General features: G+C 38.7%; 1 protein-coding gene across 9 annotated transcripts in view; it reads left to right on the forward strand.

Annotated features, from left to right (window-relative positions):
- Positions 1-20730, forward strand: part of PPP1R16B (protein phosphatase 1 regulatory subunit 16B) — a 141026-nt gene that overhangs the window by 104980 nt on the left and 15316 nt on the right. For all 9 annotated transcript variants that reach the window (XM_058174506.1, XM_058174502.1, XM_058174507.1 and 6 more), the window contains 2 exons: positions 9729-9799; positions 14759-14904. In XM_058174506.1, coding sequence (XP_058030489.1) covers positions 9729-9799; positions 14759-14904 — 217 coding nt within the window. The remainder of the gene's footprint in view (positions 1-9728; positions 9800-14758; positions 14905-20730) is intronic.

Raw genomic sequence — 20730 nt, forward strand, 5'->3', positions numbered from 1 at the left:
TATAATTGCTAGTCCAATAAAGGAATCTAGCTGTTTAGTAATACACATTTCAATCTTTTTAATTGGGATAAGACTAGACAAACAAACAAAAAACAATCCAAGGAAAAAAAGTTGTAACTTTGTCTTCAAACACCTGCCATTTTCTGGGCCGCATCTTGGCATTTACAGGTAGACCTGAAGGACTTCTTTCTGAAAATCCTAGAGATTTATTACCGGTCAAAGAGCTAATTCAGGTCACACCTTGTTCTAATCCAGGGGTTGTTCTAATCCAGGGATTGTTCTAATCCAGGGGTGAAGAACCATGGCCCTATTATGGCTTGTGACATCAACTGGCTGAAGAATTCTGGGAGTTAAAGTCCACAAGTCATAAAAGGCCATGGTTCCCCACCTCTGTTCTAAGCCATAATGTAGTTTATTTTTATTTGAATTAGCATATTCTGTGAATTTATGTTTAGCATAATCAGTTTTTTTAAATAAATCGTATATTAAACAATATGTAATTCAACAAAAATAGTCTAAGATCGGGGGTAAAATGCTACTGGTTCGCACTGGTTCAGCCGAACTGGTAGTAAAAAAAAAGCTACTAGTTTGGGTGATAAAGGTAAAGGTAAAGGTTCCCCTCGCACATACATGTTAGTCATTGCTGACTCTAGGGGGTGGTGCTCATCTCCGTTTCAAAGCCGAAGAGCCAGCGCTGTCCAAAGACGTCTCCATGGTCATGTGGCCGGTATGACTCAACACCAAAGGCGCACGGAACGCTGTTACCTTCCCACCAAAGGTGGTCTCTATTTTTTCTACTTGCATTTTTACGTGCTTTGGAAACTGCTAGGTTGGCAGAAGCTGGGACAAGTAACGGGAGCTCACCCCATTACACGGCAGCACTAGGGATTCGAACCGCTGAGCTGCCGACCTTTCGATCGACAAGCTCAATGTCCTAGCCACTGAGCCACCGCGTCTTAGTTTGGGCGAACCAGTAGTTAAAAAAAGCTACTGGGTTGTCCAGACTGGTATTTCCAACAATCAGCTGTGCTGCGCAATTTATATTCTCTAGAAAGCAGGAAATCCTGCTTTTTAGCAAATCTAAATTGTGCGGCACAGCTGTTTCCCCCCTCATTGTTCTACTTACCTTCTTAAGTCTCCTTTTTCCACACGCAGCATGCATTGGCATGCACTGTGCATGCATGTGCAGTATGTGTTTGGCATGGAGTGCACATGAAGTGTGCATTTGGCGCGCACCACGCATTTGCGGGCAGTGAACCGGTGGCAAACCGCGGAGGATTTCACCACTAAGATATATGAAAGTTCAATGAGTTACATTAGAACTAGCTTAATATGTACTTATACCTAATTTTAAAAGATCTAACAAGTTCAATTTTCTGATAAGACTTCCACGGCCCTTGTGTGGCAGTTGAAAAGAGAAAGCATAGAGTAGAAGAGAAGAGGCATTCATTTTCACTTTAGCTAGGCTTGGAGTTGGTATGTAACATCTAATAAATTGCCCTCATGTAGTTACCCTTTATTGTCTTCCAATAAATTACCTCAATGACAGCCATTAAGGCCCTGGGCTAGAAAGCAAAAGACATTGAGCTCTGATCCACCTTTGGCAGGAAGACAGCTCGGTGAACTCAGTCCTGGAAAGCAAACTCCTTCTGAAATCTCACCAAGAAAACTGCAGCGTCCAGTAGTCAATGCTGATTCAAAAGCATGCACATACACACAGAGTTCCTCAACAAAAATAGTTTCCCATGTGTGGGTCGGATGAGTCGGTACTGGCAAATTCTTTGATTTGAAATAGTCTATGTATATTGCAACTGGGCAGAGATTAATGCTCCTTAAAAACCATCATTTCTTTTCTCACTCAGAAAGATGGGCATTTCTAAGATTGGAATCTCATATTAAGGACAACCATGGCTTTTTAACATTTTGGTGGTTGAGTAAGCCACACTGGCTGTGTTCACACACAACTTGAAGCAATCCTCAATGGTTGGGTTCATGTATCATATTAATCCAAAAGCAAGCATTCAGTTTGATATGTGAACCTTGTCATTCTTTCATGGCTCACCTATATTATATTATATTATATTATATTATATTATATTATATTATATTATATTATATTATATTATATTATATTATATTATATTATATTATATTATATTATATTATATTATATTATTCTATTAATTATATTATATTATTATAAAAAATTGCAATCCTTATTATACATACACTCTAATTTTTGATGATTTTTAAAAAATCACCAATGATTGTCTATATTTTTATTATTGTTTTTATGTTGTGTTTTTATCTGATTGTTGTACACGATCCAGAATCACTTCTGGTGAGATGGGTGTCTATATAACTCTGATAACTCTCTGAAATTGAATCTTTGCATTTAGAGGAGGAAACACATAACTTCTTTTGTCCATGTGCTTTCCTCCTTATCAGTTTTATTTTCCCTTTCATCTGTTGTTTTGACTATTTTCTCAACATTTTTTAAAAGCAAAACAAAAACCATAATAAAAAGAATAAGAACATATGAGTGTTGTTCAAATTTGCTTGGCTTGCTTCCAGATCAGGATCAAGTAATTGACCACCAATTGAAGATCAGTGAAGTGTAGCCTTCAGCGATACCATGAATTTAAGACTGTCATGTTTATGGAACACCTTGAGAAATGATGTTTCTAGGAGATGATAAGTTGCTATACTGAATGGTTTCCTGCCAACTGCCTTTTTGTTTTGTTTGTTGAATAATAATAACCTTTTGCAAAATTTGCAAGCTGAAGCCTGAACACACATGAAGTTCTGTAATGTTGGTGAAAGGTCAAGTCACCATATTCTAGGAACAGCTCTCAGGATAAAGAAGTAATTGAGAAGTAGAGACATTCATGAATTTGAAAGCCAGGAGAGAGAGGGCTGTGAAATGAAGCAACTGTCTAGCAGTTTATCTTAACTGTGTCAAATTACTTCTCGTACATGTTCTTGGCAACTAACAGAGTCTGCCCTGGGGCTCAAATCCTTATACAGCTGTTCAATATTGTGATAGTAGGCATTTTAGAGACAAGCAGTGTAAGGTAGGCAGGAAATAGTCCAGAGACTTAAGGGCATTGAGAACTGTTCAGCAATGTCTTGATTCCTAGTTTAACGGGTAAGACTGATCATGTGTCTTGCAATTCTGATAAACAAGCTTTGTCCAAGGGTAACCAAGTATATTAGGAAGGTACTGTCTTCAACTTTATTGATGCACTGCTCTTGCAACAATTTAATATGCAAAACTAGGCCACTGAGTTTAAAAGTAGAATCTTTTAGTGAAACAAAAACCTTTGCAACCCCTGAGTTTACCACTCTCTCATTCTGTCTTCTGAAGAATTTAAAGCAGGAATGGGTAATTATCAGAACCCTGTCTGACTACTGACATTGAAAATCAGTACAGTTTTTTCCTTTCCCTCATTTTAAAAAAACCAAACCCAAAATGTGTAGCCTAAGCTTTAAAATAGTTCAGACCTGGTTTCTAGAGCAAATAATCCCACCGGATTTTCTCCAAATCCCAGAAAAAAACCCTATCCACAATCTGTGTGATTTGGCCTGCTAACTATTTCCAGAGAAACATCATCTTCACACTACCTACATTTTATTATTTACTTGCCATTGAGTCAGTCTAAGGATAGCCTTAGGTGTTCTGCTTTCACCTCCCAATGTGCTACGTAGGTAGTGTTAATCACATTGATACACAATATGGTCAACTTGGAATGATGTGTTCTGTATAAACCTGTTGTTCCAATTATTTCTGCTAGTTTCCAAGTGCTAGTTTCTTTTGTGGGGTGCCACCTTCATTCAGCGTCTAACCTTTTCTCACATCCCTCAGTTTTCTTGAGGGACACTTGCTTCAGCAGCCACTATTTCCCTCTTTTTAAAATGGGAGGGTCTACTTATAAAAGAGGAAACCCTGAAATGGATTAGTTTTTAAGTATCTTAAATGGTCACTTTTCTTAAGTTAGCATTGTTGGCATATTTAGTCCTCACACTAGGAACCTATTTTGGTTTTGATTTGGTGTCTTGCCAAAAGCCTAGAAATTGTAAATCCATTTTTTTTTTAAAATTATGCAACTAAAGTTCCCAGGATTTTCTTCCATCTGGCATTGAATTTGTCTTTCTTTAGACACTTGAAGTCCCTTTGGCTGTACTGCTGTCACCCTGTTGCAAAACTGTACCATGTTTCCCTGAAAATAAGACCTCCCCAGATAATAAGCCCTCCCCGAAACTATTTAAAGGCATGCACAACCGGTCCTCGCCATTTCCTCTGGTTAGGGTTAGGGAGACAGAGCTGGAAATCAGGTAAGATGGCAAGAGGATTCCCGTCTTGCTCCATGCTCCCCAAAATAATAAGACCTCCCTGAAAATAAGGCCAAGTGCTTATTTCAACATTCAAAATATTTAAGACAGGTAAACATGGTAATTCCATTTTAAAAGTATCTTATACAACTAAAGTTCCCAAGATTTTCTTGGGGAATGAGAAGAAGAAGTAGCCAAATAATGTCCACCTGGCATTGAATTTGTCTTTATTTACACACTTGAAGTCCCTTTTGCTATACTGCTGTCACCTTGTTGCAAAATCTTGACAAATGTTCTTGAAATGCAGCAGGAAAGCAAAACAATATCATAGCCAAGCCAGCAAGAATGCAAACCTATTTAAACCTACCTGCACAGTTATCTTCTCCATCTACTGGAAACTATCCTAAATTGGTTCTGAAAAGTACAGGGCTTTCTATGCCCTCGTATGTTTTGTAAGACTGCATTAAAATAAATCATAAATGGAATTCAATGAATCAACAACATCGTCATGATTAGCAACTTGTATTTCAGAAAAGCTTCTCAGCCTTTTTGGCCAAGATCAAGTGTGAAAATGTTTTGAAACAGTTTTTAAGGGCTCCTGCTATTTTCTGGTGACTTGTTCAGATATTCCATTCTCTACCATTGCCCAGAGCCATATTTGCACCTGGGGATTATGAATAACATTCCCAATATATGTATGTAGACTTCAAACAGTGCACTGAATCGAAATGTGCTCTGTTTGGTTTTGGCATGAAATGTATGAACTCAGCCGTTATTTACTGAGGAAATCATAGCTCAGTATGAAAACACAACTTTGTTTTTTCTTTCTAAGTAATTGTCTAAAACAGGTAGCCTTCAACCTGTGACCGGTTGCTTAGTGACCATTCAGAGTTATAATAGACCCTGAAAAAGAGACTTACAACCTGGTTTCAAAGGTCCAATATCTATCCCTCCCATAATAACTTGACCATTTTTGAGCACTTGGTAAACAGCCCACATTTATGGCAGTTTGGAATGACTTCTGATCATTTGACTTGATTTATGACATTTTTTCTGGAAACCAGTGTTTACTTCAGGTTTCCTCTAAAAATCACCCCGTAGTCAGCAATGGGTTTGCTGAACAACCACAGTGTTGGCTTCACAACTGTTGCATTTGCTTTATGACCATCCCATTCACTAAGCAAAAAATTGTTGTAAATTGGGTCCAATCACGAGGTGTCCCACTTTATAATTATCATAATTTAAGATTGTAATTGCAGGGCTCAATTATGGTCGTAATAGAATAGAACAGAATAGAATAGAATTTTTTATTGGCCAAGTGTGATTGGACACAAGGAATTTGTCTTGGTGCATCTGCTCTAGTGTACATAAAATAATAACTCAAGGACTACCTGTGTAAACTGCGAAGGAAGACATATAGTAACAGAATAGCAGAATAACAAAGTTGGAAGGGACACTGGAGATCTTCTAGTCCAGCCCTCTGCTCAAGCAGGAGACCTTATACCATTTCAGACAAGTGACTGCCCAGTCTTGTCTTAAAAATCTCCAGTAATGGAGCATCCACAACTTTTGAAGGCAAGTTGTTTCACTGATTGATTTTTCTGTCAGGAAAATTCTCCTTAGTTCAAGCTTGGTTTTTGATTAGTTTCCATCCATAGCTTCTTGTCCTTCCTCCAGATGCTTTGGAAAATAAGTTGACCTCTTTTTTTGGCAACCTCTTGTAGCACAATACAACCTCTTTATAGCACAAGGATATCTGGGAAGAACAGTAGAGAGATTTTATGTAATGAGCTGCCACATCTAATCTTTGCTGCACCTACTTCCATTTTTTGGGGGGCAGACAAAGGAAATTGTATGGTCATCGTCAGCAGCTACATTGTAGTAAATGAACTACTTGTATGAAGAAGAAAAAAGGGTTTGAATAGGTCAATTTTCCTCCTTTTAGCTTCTATGCATCTTGGCCACCACAATACTATCCAATATAATTAATTAGTGATTATATAAAACGAAAAAAGTATCCTTTCATAAAAATACAGTCAATGCCAAATTCACTTCCAGAATATGTAGGGATGATCGCAAGCATATATGGCTATTTAATTGGATTACATTAATGGAGGAAAAAATCCCTAAATTGCTCTAATAAATGGTCCGGAAACCTCAATCAAAAACAAAATACAAATATTAGGAATAAGAAACCAAAATCTTTGTTTCTATCCATGTGTTTTCTTCTGGATAAAACCTGTTTGCATTGTGGCCCGCTCAGCAAATTAGGTATAACATTACTTAAAATTTGTGGAGGCAAGTGTATACCCAAGGGCTAAAGAATATGAGGTAGAGGAAAGAACAGAACAGGCAAGTTTATTTTTATTTTCTGAAATATATTGTAAAATAGAAGGGAAGCAAAAAGAACTGATAAAATTTAATTTTCATGTTGCAACATGGCTATATCACTGGAAGCAGACCCAATGTGATTACAGATACTCCTGTCATTAGCCCACAATGGCTTTTAAATGAGCCAGATTGAATTAAGAATCCTAATGGAAGTTGTATTCAGAGTAAATCAGAAAAACCAGAGTCACTGGTGGGTGACACATTTATTAGTCAGTTCCTCCTCAAGAAGGGCAGGAGAAACACATATACTTTCTGGGTCGCATAAACTGCCTCTTTAGATGAGTTGAAAAATATACAAAATGCATTGTTCAGATGAGAAAGGAAAGGACAGGGGGATCATCATAAGGAAAAGTGAAAGTCTATTGTAGTATATGTTTGCAAACGCTATTGGTTATTTAGGGAAGATTTAAAGTTTTTCCTAAAAAGAATTTATAAAAGTATTTCCCAAATCTTAGTTCTCTCCTCTCTCTCCCTCTCTCTCTGATGATGGTGTTTTAAATAGAATTAACAAAAGCTGACCATTTTTCATGCACCCTCAAGAAAGAAAAATGCCTGACCCAGATTTCTTCTGTCTAGCACCTTTCAGATGTGCAGATGATGAACTGCTGCTTTTTTCATCCCCAGTTAGAGGGTCATGTTGTCAGATGTAGACCAATGCATGCGGAAGGCAACAAAATAGGAAAGATTAATCTAAACAAATCATAATATATAGAGATATAGATACAGATATAGACTAGGTATTGGTGTCTGTGTGATAGGCACATAGGCTGTGCAGATGGTAAATTATTTTTTATGACACATTACACATACACAAGGATATTGTGTGTTTGCCTTTTGCAACATCTCTTGCTGGCTTTCCCACTGACTTTTCCTGTAGGAAGCAAGCAAAGAAAGTGACAAATGGCATCATTCCAGATGTGACTGTGGGATGCTGTATCCAACATAAATACGAAGGGTGATCGTAACCACTTGTTCAGTATTGTTCAAACAGTCGCTGAATGAGAAGTCATTAAGCAAGGACAACCTCTACATTTATAAAAATAATGGTACATGGCAATCATGCTACTTACTTTTGGCGTAAACAATATTTAGCAATGTGAAGTAACAGACAGGGAAATAACACTATATTGTGCTACCTTCCTGTTATTGTAAACCATCCTTGGCTCCCCCATTTCCATATATTTATGCATACATTGCTTTTTGTTCTTTATATTTTTAATATCTCTCCATCTTCCTCTCTCTCAGGACACCTATAATCACTTAACCTTCATACTACACTACTGTGTATATTTATGTTAGTGGTTAGTGATGCTGGACTAAGAGTGGGGATATCTAGTTGTAATCCTGTGAAAGCTAGCTGGGTCATTTTGGGCCAGTTAATCTGTCTTAGTCTTAGACTGGAAAACTGATAAGTATCTATCTACACCAGATTGGAATAACATAGTCAATTAAAGTCTATAACCTTCAGTGAAGAGGCTTTCATCCTATAGGAAACTGATGTTAATTAATTGTTATTATAAAACAGCCCATATTTTATTCATATTGGTCATTAATATTGTATATCGTACACATTCATTCATCACTCATTCACCCTTGCTTTGTCATGCATTCTTTTTAAGGGCCTCAATTTCTACCACCTACAGTTTATGTCAGGGGTGAAGTACTACTGGTTTGGACTGGTTCAGTCAAACTGGTAGCGGCGGTGGCAGGTGGTTCGGAGAACTGGTAGTGGCGGCAGTACGAGGCTCCGCCCACCCAGCCAAATGTCGTTACTTCCTGGTTTTAACCAGGAAGTAACCTGTTTTTGACCTTCTGCACATGGGCAGAAACTTTTGCGCATGCGCAGAGAGTCCAAGTGTGCATGTGACACGTGCGCTTACTTCCAAACCGGTAGGAAAGTTAAGTAGATTTCACCCCTGGTTTATGTTTTATATTTTTATGAGATACCTAACCATCAGTTCCATATGACAAAGTAGGCAGAAATATTCCCTTGCACAAAGACATTTTCATTTGTCTTGACAAGCATTCATCTTTTGCAATAAACCACTATCTTTCTATAACATTTGCACATCTCAAAATTTCTCCACCCATTTTTATCTCTTTAATAAATATTCTACCAAAGTACATAAATTCATCCTCTTGTTTGTTTTTTTCCATTTATATGTACAATAGTTTCCCATTGTTCATTGCACTTTCCCTGTTAAAAATACAAATGTTTCATTATTCTGCTTCTAGCGTCTCTGAATCGTTTGAACCTGATATCTGATAGTGAAGAATCAGTGCTTTGCATCTTATACCGGCTTCCTGACGTAGATGAGCAATTAAGATTTGCTTCCAAAATTCTCATTTTTCTATGGATTTCTAATTATCTAATTCAGGATAGTTGAGACATATCACAAGAGATATATTTGAGGTCCTCTTTAAAAAAATATACTTGGGCAACCTTTCAAATATTGTTGAAGTGCAAGTCTTTTTTAATTGTTATTTTAGTGTGTATATTAATTGTTTTAATGTAGGCTGTACACCGCCCTGAGTCCTTCGGGAGAAGGGCGGTATAAAAGTTTAATTAAATAAATAAATAAATAAATAAATATCACCATTGACCATACTGGTTTAAAGTCACCAAAACTGAAGTTCAGTAACTTTGAAGGACATCACATTACTAGTTCTTGATTTGAAGCAATGAAACTGGTAATTGTGACTGCTGAACAGGATTCATATCTCAAATGTTCTGATGTTAATTAAATGCTAGAGCTATAGCATGCTATAACAATGCCTTTGGGGATGTCTGAATAGTGGATAGATTTTAAAACAATTGTTGAGTGAAAGTTTTCAGATTTAAAATGATGTTTGTTCTGTTGTATTCAATAATATAAAGCATATTCAGCTTATTTCATTGTGCATTTTAGACATAGTGGCTCCCTTTGGGGCCAATTGTTTGTTCCATCTAAGTATAAAGTGTAATAAACCTTCCTGAGGATAAATCTTTGCCTTGTCTCTTTCAGTCTGTTATTTATTGAACAACGACTTCAGTCCCGATCTGTGCAATGAAGATGGATTAACTGCACTGCATCAAGTAAGCATTTTGGAAAGCAGAAATATGACATCATTCATGGAGAAAGGAAGAAAAATAGTTGTATATCAGGATTTCTGTGTTGCTACTATAGAGGTGTACGGACAGTAAGAAATAGTTGATTGCAATACATGAAAGTAGTTACTAACTTAAAGAAATCAAATTATATTTTTGCTGCTACCCATTGGGAAAGCTGGTAGTATGTAGCTACTGTTTTCTGTTGTGCAAAACCTGTCTGGAACAGAAGTTGCATTTTTATTTCCAATTCTGTTAATTGATTTTGACACCTGATTAAAGTTAAGAAAATGACATGGGTGGTGGTAGGATTTAATTATCCTCCTTCAATTCTAAATCCTTGCACCCACTGTACTTGCATTTATTCAGATAAAAAACTGCTGACAGCAACAACTCTTCTAGTCTAGTCACTCTAGACAGTATTGCATTTTTTCCTTTAATTTAGATGGAAGAAGTTTCCCATCAGCAGATAAAATTGCAAGTGAGTTAAAAGATAAGCATCAAGAGATCCCTGGAAGTCAGCGTGCATGTTAGGGGTCTTACAAAGTAAGAAGTAAATATAATAGATCAATTGTAGTAATTATAGTACAAGTTATAGTTTACTGATTTTTCCTATTTATCAAGGACTCTTATGTTTTGCTTAAGGATGAAAATCGGTGAGAGTAATTCTTGGATTTTATATTTTTAAAAACAAGGGCTCTGCCATTGTTTTCACATCCTCACAATTCTAAATGAAGTCTTGAATACAAGCCAAAATTATCAGTACACCAGTCCCCAGTCTCCTTCCGTGTTCCATCTTGACTTTATGAGTTCAGTATTAAGTCATCTCCTTATTTTCCTTTCTCCAATCCCCAGGCTTTTGTTTTAATGTTTTATTTACCAAAAATTGAGAGAGCTGCAGAATTTGCACATCGGTCTAATAGAATAGAATAGAATAGAATAGAATAGAATTTTATTGGCCAAGTGTGATTGGACACACAAGGAATTTGTCTTGGTGCATATGCTCTCAGTGTACATAAAAGAAAAGATACGTTCATCAAGGTACAACATTTACAACACAATTGATAAAGATATTGCCTAATACATATTTCAGAATGTAGCCGTATTGGCAACATAGCCTATTCAACTATTTGCTTTTTGATTCTTTTTCCTGTTGCTACATTTTCTTTCTTGCTTTAATTAGCATATCACCCAGAGCAGAGGATGATTTTGAAACATAGTAATTAAATAAAATAACAAACGTAATCATATAAAATATTGCACATTAGAAGGCAGGTTGTTTAGACAGGTTGAATTCTGTCTCTTTTTCCATTTTTTCCTCCACTGTCCTGAAATCAATGGGCTAGTGGACTTTTGGAGCAGGAGGCACCATTTTGAGATTTCTCTTTAAGCTTTTTTTTTTTAATGCCTTGACATTCATATAACCTGAATTCATTCATAGATTTTTAATGATAAATATAAGTGTTGCTGAATAATGTTAATCTGAGATGTTACTTTATACTAGGGGTTTCAAATTTTTTGAAATTTAAAAAAAAAATCAAAATTCCTAGAACTTTTGATCAAGAGGCAAACCTCTAGTGATAGAAAAGCAGCTGTTTTTGAATGAGCTTTATTCTCTTTTGCTCTCAGTTTCTCATGGAGCCTCCATCAAGTTGTCACAATTGTCTGGATTCCACAGAACAGTTTGAAAAACCCTGTTTCAGGATGGATTTGATTTAAATCAAGTCAATTTAAATCACAATTTAAATCATTAGTGAAAAGGCTTGATTTAAATCATAATTTTTAAAGAGCAACTGTCATCTCTGTCCCGCAGCAGTTCTTCCTCTGACAGACCCATTCACTTTAATGGGACGGCTGGTGATGTGGCAATGACACAAGGTGAGGGACATGGTGGGCTGCAGGTGAGTGGATGCCCACGAACAGGGGCTGCCATGATGGATCTGAAACGACAGGTGCTTTTTAAATGTAAGGACTCATTCTTGCTGCTAGTTACAATCTTTAATATTATTATTTACAAACAAAATGAAGGTTTCCTATTTAGAATGCGTATTAGCTTGCAGAGCTTGGGTTCATTGAATGAGTTTACCAAAAATGTAAATATTGCAGAATATACAGCCTCATGCTACATAACTAAGCTCCATTTCATGCTGAAATTATTAATGTATCTTAAATAGAAAACAATCTTTAGATAGATTTTTACTCCAAAAGTATTTTATTAAAATAAATATGATAAAAATAAAAAAAAATCCAATTTAAATTGTGGGGTACCGCAGGGGTCGATTCTCTCACCCCTCCTGTTCAACATTTATATGAAGCCACTAGGAGAGATCATTCGTGGTTTTGGGGTGAGTTGTCAGCTGTATGCCGACGACACTCAGCTGTACATCTCCACCCTGAACCACCCCAACGAAGCCGTCGATGTGATGACTCGGTGCCTTGAAGCCGTTCGGGTCTGGATGGGGACGAACAGGCTCCGACTCAACCCATCCAAGACGGAGTGACTGTGGATGCCGGCGTCCCGGCATAGTCAGCTTACCCCATTGCTGACTGTGGGGGGCAAATCGCTGGCCCCCAGGGAATTGGTGTGCAATTTAGGCATTCTCCTGGACGCACGCTGTCTTTAGAAGACCATTTGACGGCCATCGCCAGGGGAGCTTTTTATCAGGTCCGCCTGATTTGCCAATTGCGCCCTTTCCTGGACCGGGACTCATTATGCACAGTCACTCATGCCCTCATCACTTCCCGCCTGGATTACTGCAATGCTCTCTACATGGGGCTCCCCTTGAAGAGCATCCGGAGGCTCCAACTGGTACAGAATGCGGCCGCGCGGGGGATTGAGGGAGCCCCTCGTAGCTCCCATGTAACACCTCTCCTGCACGGGCTGAATTGGTTGCCGGTGGTCTTCCGGGTGTGCTTCAAGGTGTTGGTTATCACCTTTAAAGTGCTCCATGGCATCGGACCAGGATATTTACGGGGCTGCCTGCTGCCGCCAGTTACCTCCCATTGTCCGGTGCATCCAGTGCGCTCTCACAGGGAGGGCCTCCTTAGGGTGCTGTCAGCCAACCAATGTCGGCTGGCGACCCCCAGGGGAAGAGCATTCTCTGTGGGGGGCCAGGCTCTGTGGAACGAGCTGCCGGTGGGACTCCATCTTCTCCCTGATCTTAGGACCTTTAAACGCGAGCTCAATACTTTCTTTTTTCACCAGGCAGGGCTGGCCTGATTGATTGATTTTAATATTTGGGGATTTTAGCGGGTTTCTTAACAGGGGTTTTTATCTTTTGTATTTTTACCTAATAGTTTTAAGCATACAGCAGTCTAATTAGATTTTTAACTTTGTTATGATATTTTAAATGGTTTTGGATTATTGTCGTTTTACTTGCTGTACACTGCCCTGAGTCTTCGGAGAAAGGGGTATAAAAATGTGAATAAATAAATAAGTAAATAAAAATCCCAATTTAAATTTTAAAAATCTATTTTTAATTAAAAAAAACAAAACATAGATTTTTATCCACCCTGCTTTTCTTTATCTCACCTATGCAAATGGAAGAAGAGTATTGGATTTTAAAAGATCATATTTGGCTTCTTTTTGCTCCTAGCATTTGACATTAAATTTACCAAAGGTGTTATAAATCAATTGTATGTTTAAATGAAAATTCCTCAGGAATTCCTAAGAGAAGTTCTGAGTTATCAGTTGCTGTGTGTAGGAAATTCAAAGCATCTAAACCGGGGTGTCAAACTTAAGGCCTGGTCCATGTGGTGCTTAGATCTGGCCCGCGGGGCCATCCTGGAAACAGCAAAGGAACGGCCCTCAGTGCCTCTGCCAGTGAAAATAGAGCTCAGAAAGCTCATGGGTGGCCCTCCCGTTTTTGCTGGCAGAGGGTTGCAGGAAGTTGTCACAGCTAAAAACAGAGCTTGGGATCCTGTTTTTGCTGGCAGAGCGCTTGGGCCACCACAGGCGCCCCTGTCGTGAGTGATTTTTAGCTGGCCACACCCCCTGGTCATATCCCATCCACCCACCCCCGAGGTCAAACACAATCCTGATGTGGCCCTCAATGAAATCGAGTTTGACACCCCGATCTAAACAAGTGACACATTCATTCATGAGTACAACTTGAAAGTTTATTATGAAGATAAATAAAAAGAGGGCTCCATCTTTACCACTCAGAAGATGCTCCATGTACAAAAAAATCTCAGTGCAACGGACTTCTTTAACAGCTCACTGAATTTTCATTTATATTGTTTATCCCTCAGCTAATACATTTCACACCCGTGAGCCAAAATCTTAAGTGAGATTGTTCCAGAGATTGTACTATTATCTATATAAAGAAAACCATTGATACTTGAAGTTCTTCTAAATTAAAACTTTTTTTGTAGTTTTGGAGAGAGTATTGCAGAATATCATTGCCTGAGGTGCACACTTCCATTTTTATGTGTCAGATTGATTTTTCTGCTTTTGATTTCACACTTTCTCATGAATACTGGATTATAAAAAGATAACATCTGTATTAGTGAAATAAAAAAATATTTTTTGACGAATCTGTTGGCAGGTGGCTATTGGATATTGCCTATGAGAAATAATACATACTTTTCACTGGCACCAAATTCTAAGCCTGTGCTTTTTTTATGAAGTATGTTTCAGTATCTACAACTATAAGGCAAAGAAAGTGACTTAGCCAAAAGCTGTTGATAATCTTTCTATTTAGGTTTGCATCATGGAATGGAAGAATAAATGCAATTACAAGATTAGGTGATTACATCTCATATTGCAACATGAATCTTCCCATTGTGAACACATACCTTGACGTATCTCTTTCAATCATTTGAATGTTATCAAGGCATCAATACTGTGTCAGGTGGCAGTAAAGTAAAAGTCACTCTATTGCTTCGGGGGCCAAAAATCATCTGTACAAATTAAAGCTTAACATTACTGGTTTGATTTCTTAACAGTGCTGCATAGACAACTATGAAGAAATAGTTACACTCCTTCTGAGCCATGGGGCCAACGCCAATGCAAAGGACAATGAACTGTGGACTCCTCTGCATGCAGCAGCAACATGTGGACACATCAATCTAGTGAAGATCCTGATTCAGCAGTAGGTGACCTGTGATACTTGGCATTTTTGTTGACCCAATTTTATGCTAAACCTAGTCTACACAGAACCCCCTTTAAAACATATGTGAAGACAAATTGGGTAAAGCATGGAGCTGTATGTGCTGTCCCCACCAGCGTCCCTATAATTATGCACCTGTTATTGCAGATCTCCAGGCAGTCAGCTGGAAGATCTAAATAGGAGCTATGTTCACATTTGATTAATGAGATTTTCCTATGATCCTGGCTCCCGTTTTATGCAGAAAGCTATATTCCCATTCAAATAACAGAGTGCAATTCTCCTGTAGACATTTTTGCTCAATATGAATAAATCAGGGAAAGCAGGAGTGTGGTCAGTGTACATGGTCTCATCATCTGTCTATTCTGAACCCTTACAGGTTCAGGCAAATGCTTGACTCAAGTCCCTTCCATCTTTTGGGTGTAGGCATTTTCAAAAGCTGCAACAGAAAAATATCTTGTCTCTGATTTCAAAATATAAGTCCTTGAACAGCTAAAGTGTTCCCTTGAGGAGCAGACTGTAGTGGAAGTACTATATACTAGCATTTTTAAAAGAAAATCCTCATTAAAAAAGGTCTCTCAATAAAGAAATGTCTCCCTCATCTTCCAGATATGTTATAAATCTATTTCCTTTGGGTAGATTGTAACTGCAGCATATGTCTTCATTCTATCAGAGCAACAGTGAAGCAGAAATTTTAGTGGAAAGATAGAATAAAAAATGAAGTACAGTATAGTGATGAAATCAAGACAACATAGTAATGAGATAAAGACAAGATGAATAGCTTCAGTATCCAGTGACATAATGGGTATTTATGGCAGGGTTATTCCATATGGGGCATATGTGCTGATTTGGGATCAACACCGTACCATTGCTATTGGTAGACTTGTCTACAAATATTGGCTGCAGTTTAATTCCAGCACTAAAGCAGTAAAGACACTTGTTCAGCAGAAATCCTAGATCTGTCCTGGTGGACCGTTTTCAGTTGGTGAGAATCATCTCATCCTGTTTCCCAGCTGCTCAGCCTTTTCTCACTAGCTGTTGAAGTCAAGTGTGTTGCTACCACTTCACATTTAAGGAGCTGAAGTGAGGTGGTTTTTTACCAAGATGGCAACAATAATTCTTATAAGATACTTCTGAGCATTTGGAGGATGGAGAAGATGGTTGTGTAGAATGGATAGGCATGCTTTTTCAAACCCTCACATGACTGTTTCACATGACTGTTAAGGTCACATGACTGTTAAGGTAAGTGTCCTTAACATTCTTCATCTATTTTGAGAAGAATAAATATTTGTAATTATGTTCTATTTTTTTCATCTTCCTACTTGAGGTTACCTATGGTATAAATTTATTTATTTATTTATTTATTTATCAAATTTATATACCGCCCTATCTCCCGAAGGACTCATTTAGTGGGGTTGTACATGAAAATAATAAGATGCTTTGGACTTTACACTGATGTGATGTGTTGCACAGCTTTATTTTTTAGTACCTAAGCAAAAGTAAGTTCTTTGGTAAATTTGTGTATTTGTGTGCAGGTGTATCCATGTGTATATGTATAGCTATATTTGTATACATGTATAGATCTCTCATTCTAAGAAATAGATAATTTTCTTAGATAAGTTCCAAGATGAATCCTTGCATCTCTAATTAAAAAGCAAAGATAGATTGACTTGATCAGAATAGATAATAACAGACTAGATGAACTAATACTATAGATTCACCTGGGATAAAGCAGTTTTTATAGCCGTCTTTGAAATTGGCTGAAAACAATAAAAGCATCTCAGCAGTTACAATAAAATAGCAGTCAGATCTCCTCACTGAAACACACAAAAGGCACACCTTAATTAAACAGTTTGGCATTTTGCCAAAAGGAACCTATTATGGCACTAACCCAAATCTTTGGGAGCAAATGTAAAGGTTGTGAAGCAAATAATTAAAGTGATGATTCTGCAGATGTCTTGCTTTCAAACTGGTCAAAGTTTAAACAAAAAACTGGCAGTATGAATTGGGTCTAAAAAGAAATTGTAGCATTTGTTAATAGAACATGAAGATTCTAATTCAGAGATGGAGAAAGGGACTGGGCCATTCTGAGGAAAGACAGTTTCAGTGTTTAGAGCCAATGCTGACTTTTTACCCTCTGCATTTTGCTCTAATGGTAGTCATCAGAATCTCAGTTTTCTGGCTGCTCAGTCCATGGTTGGTGTTATTCATGATTTAATGTATAAGAGGACCAATTTTGAATGCATTACAATCCTATTGTGCATGGGAAGGGGAGATGTTCTCAGAAACGTGGCTAACTGTGTGGCATCAGGTGTGGCTCCAGGGCAGTGAACTGTCATCTGAGAGATTCTGGTAGTTTTCAGGGGCGCTATTCCAAAGATAGCCAGATATGAGACACTGTTCATAACGTAGGGATTAAATGGAACTCTTGCTAGTGAATCATCCTCCTGCTACATGGCAACTTCCTTATGTGAACTGTTCGGTGCTTGTTTGGCAGTTGCCAGCCCTTTTGATCAGTGGTAGAATTCAATTTTTTTTTACTACTGGTGCTATGGGTGTGGCTTGGTGGGCATGGCAGGGGAAGGATACTGCAAAATCTCCATTCCCACTCCACTCCAGGGGAAGGATACTGCAAAATCCTTGTTCTAAGGAAATGTCTTCCAGCTCTTCAAGATCAATTTTAAGAGAGCTGAGAAGCTGACAGCAAAAGTAGCGGTGAAAGGGGCGTGTGTGTGTGTATCCCTCTGCAAGGACTTGGAGGCAGATACTGCCTCTCTGAGGAAAAGAGGCAGCGGCGAAGGCCTGGCTGTCACCTGGGAGAGGAGGACCGCGCAAGGACACACACACACACGCCCCTGTCGCTGTTACTTTTGCTGTTCCAGCCTCCCAGCTTTTCAAGATCAATTTTAAGAGCACCAAGAAGATGACAGCAAAAGTAGCAGCAGTGAGGGCGATAGGGGTGCATGTGCGCACGTGTGTGTGTCCCTCTGTGGTCCTCTCCTGGGTGACAGCCAGGGCTTTACTGCAGCCTCTTTTCCTCAGAGGCACGGTGTCTGCCTCCCTTCACATGCGGTGGACATGTGCAGCAGCCCTGGGACATCCGGCCGCCTTCCCGTAGCCCCTCTCAGCTCCAGCACAGCAGTCCGTCTCACGGGCTGCCCACCCACCCATTGGCCGGGCTGGAAGTGGCATCACAGGCTGGATGGGTGACCCAACCTTGGAAGGCAAGGGCATGGGAGACCACCGGGAAGGCAGGCAAGCATGGCAGGGCCACAGGGATGGGAGTAGGCTGCTAGCTCTCTTCCCCATGGCCAGGCGGCCCCGACATGCTTGCCTGCCTTCCCGGCAGTCCCCGTGGCCAGGCCTGTTTGCCTGCCTTCCTCCCCCTCCACCACCTCTTCGTTCAGCTGCTTACTTCCGCGGTGGTTGGTCCAGAGTCAGAAAGGCAAGCTGACTGGAGTTTTCGGCAGTCCCCAGCCAGCCGCCGATGCTGGAAAGTGGCTGGCAAAGAAGCCTCTGAAAAGGCTTCTTTACCAGCTGCTTTCTCCGCAGGCTGCCAAAAAGTACTGACAGAAAAAGCTGCAATCGGCGCCATGTTCTTTGCGCATGCTGATCCCATTGGACTTGCAAGGCATGGCCTGCAAGGCATGGGGCGTGGCCTACCGGCCATCACTAAGGGTTCAATGACCTTGGCCAAATTTCTGCCAACGATTCATGAGAACCGGTTGCAACCCACCACTGCCCTGCCCCCAACACTTGGAGATTTATATAAATAACCTGACATAGAGCCTAGTTATTTCAGTATCAGCTGTCTCAAATTGTTTCTGCTTATTCAGACAGGTTGGACATACCCCAGATTGCATCTTTGAAGCAGTGTCACGTAGTGAGACCATGGAAATATACTTTCTCTGTCTCAATGCTTCCCTGTAGAATATCATTCTACCATGAGATTCAGATGGCCCAGTTTCATGTTCTGAAAACCTCTAAAAAGGTGTCTTATTTCCTCAGGCAGTGGACCAGTATGTTAGATAAATCCAGCTGTATGGTTGTAGGTTGTAAGGGTTTTGAAAGCATTGTATTAACATTATTGTTGTGGTTATTTTTATTTGATTTTTCTGATTTGATTTTTATGGTTTAACTGATTAACTATTCATAGTCTTGGAAGAAAGATACTGTAGACCACCATATAAATATTTGAATGAATGAATGAATGAATGAATGAATGAATGAATGAGTCAGCCATCATATATTTACTCATTGTAGCCTATTTCTGAGTTGGTCACAGAAGATTGCTATAGAAATAAAATAAAACACAATGGGGGAAACTTTATATGTGCTACCTTGAACTTGGAAGAGAAGAATATGCTTTGGCTATAGCATTCAGTAATAAGAATATAATACTTGTTTCAATACATTGCAAGTAGAGCTTTTGGTATCAAAAGAGGCAATGGGCTGGATTCACTTTTATTTGTTTATTTGCAGAATACAAAGCAGCATATGTTTGCTCTAATCAAAGCAGGATTCTGTCAGAAGTCTTTTGGATCAAAGAGCTTATTTAAGCACAAAATCAAAAGGCTTTAGTGTCAGAGCATGGAACCTAGAGAGACTTGTAAAAGTAACAGCAGCACAAAGGAAGTCTGATCCTATGCTTTGTTTGCTGATATAGGCAGAGAAACAGCTGCAGGTGCATTTTACATTTTAATTTCCTCTGTTCTCATAGGGTAGAATAATGAGCATAAATATCCATAAAAGTGGTTGGTTGGTCCACTTCAAAGGCTTTCAGTGTCAAGGTGGGTCAAGCTTAATCTGCATTTTCATGTTGAAGTTCAACTAATTCAGAATACTTGATACCTTTTGGGCAGTTTATCCGGGGGTAGGTATCACCTATTGCAGCAGAATAGTGGGTTTCTCAATTTAGATACTCTTCACAAAGCAGCTGGTAAAATAGAATGGAAGGATATTTTAGGGAAATGTATGTATGGGACTATTGCTGTGTATGAGGCCATGTTTGTATCCCCCTTAAGATCCAATCGCAATAGAAAACCTGAACTAAAAGGAAAAATATTTTAATTCAGATAGGTGCTTGATTTTGAGCTGTTTGCTCGGGTATATTTTGCTGTAAATAGTTTTTTTGAACTTTCCATCATGTTTGTGGGCAGAGAAGTTTGGTGGTCATTCTTCCCATTTTCTCCAGGAAATTGGAAATTCTCTATCAGTTTCTCAAGGATGGGACCTCTCTCTGGCAGGAATAGTTCATCCCTACTGAAAAAGTCAGGGGAAGAGTTCCTTCTTTTGATTTGCTACATATGCAAAAAGTTGTACAAATGATTATGTAGTGAAAGGTGGCTAACTTATGATTAAGTTAAATGCAAGAGTTCCAAAATTTATATGTGAGGATTTCCCCAGAATTCTCCTTTCCTTTGAAAAATTCTCCTATGCCAATTCTGTTATATTAAATTGAGTGAAAACTACAGAAAATAGTAACATAATGTTTTTGCTCAACAATTTGATTAGTCTCATTATTATGGTTTAAGCTGAATTGCTTTTATGTGATTAATATCCTTAAATGCTATTAGTAGTGAAATGGCAGTAATTCTGTCAAACATCAAAATCCAGGGAAGGCCACTGGTGGTTTATTCTGTTTCTACATAAAGATTCATGAGGACAAAGAATGTGCTAGAAGGACATACTGAAGCAGAAAGTAAAAAGTAGAAGAAAGGTTACTTGATGAGATTAACTGCTCAGACAAAATAAATGACTTAGGTTTCCCGTACTTGTAATGTGTAGCATGGATTGGTTCATATCTTGCAC

The sequence above is a fragment of the Ahaetulla prasina genome, chromosome 3 (genome assembly GCF_028640845.1).
Source record: "Ahaetulla prasina isolate Xishuangbanna chromosome 3, ASM2864084v1, whole genome shotgun sequence".
Taxonomy (NCBI): Eukaryota; Metazoa; Chordata; class Lepidosauria; order Squamata; family Colubridae; genus Ahaetulla; species Ahaetulla prasina.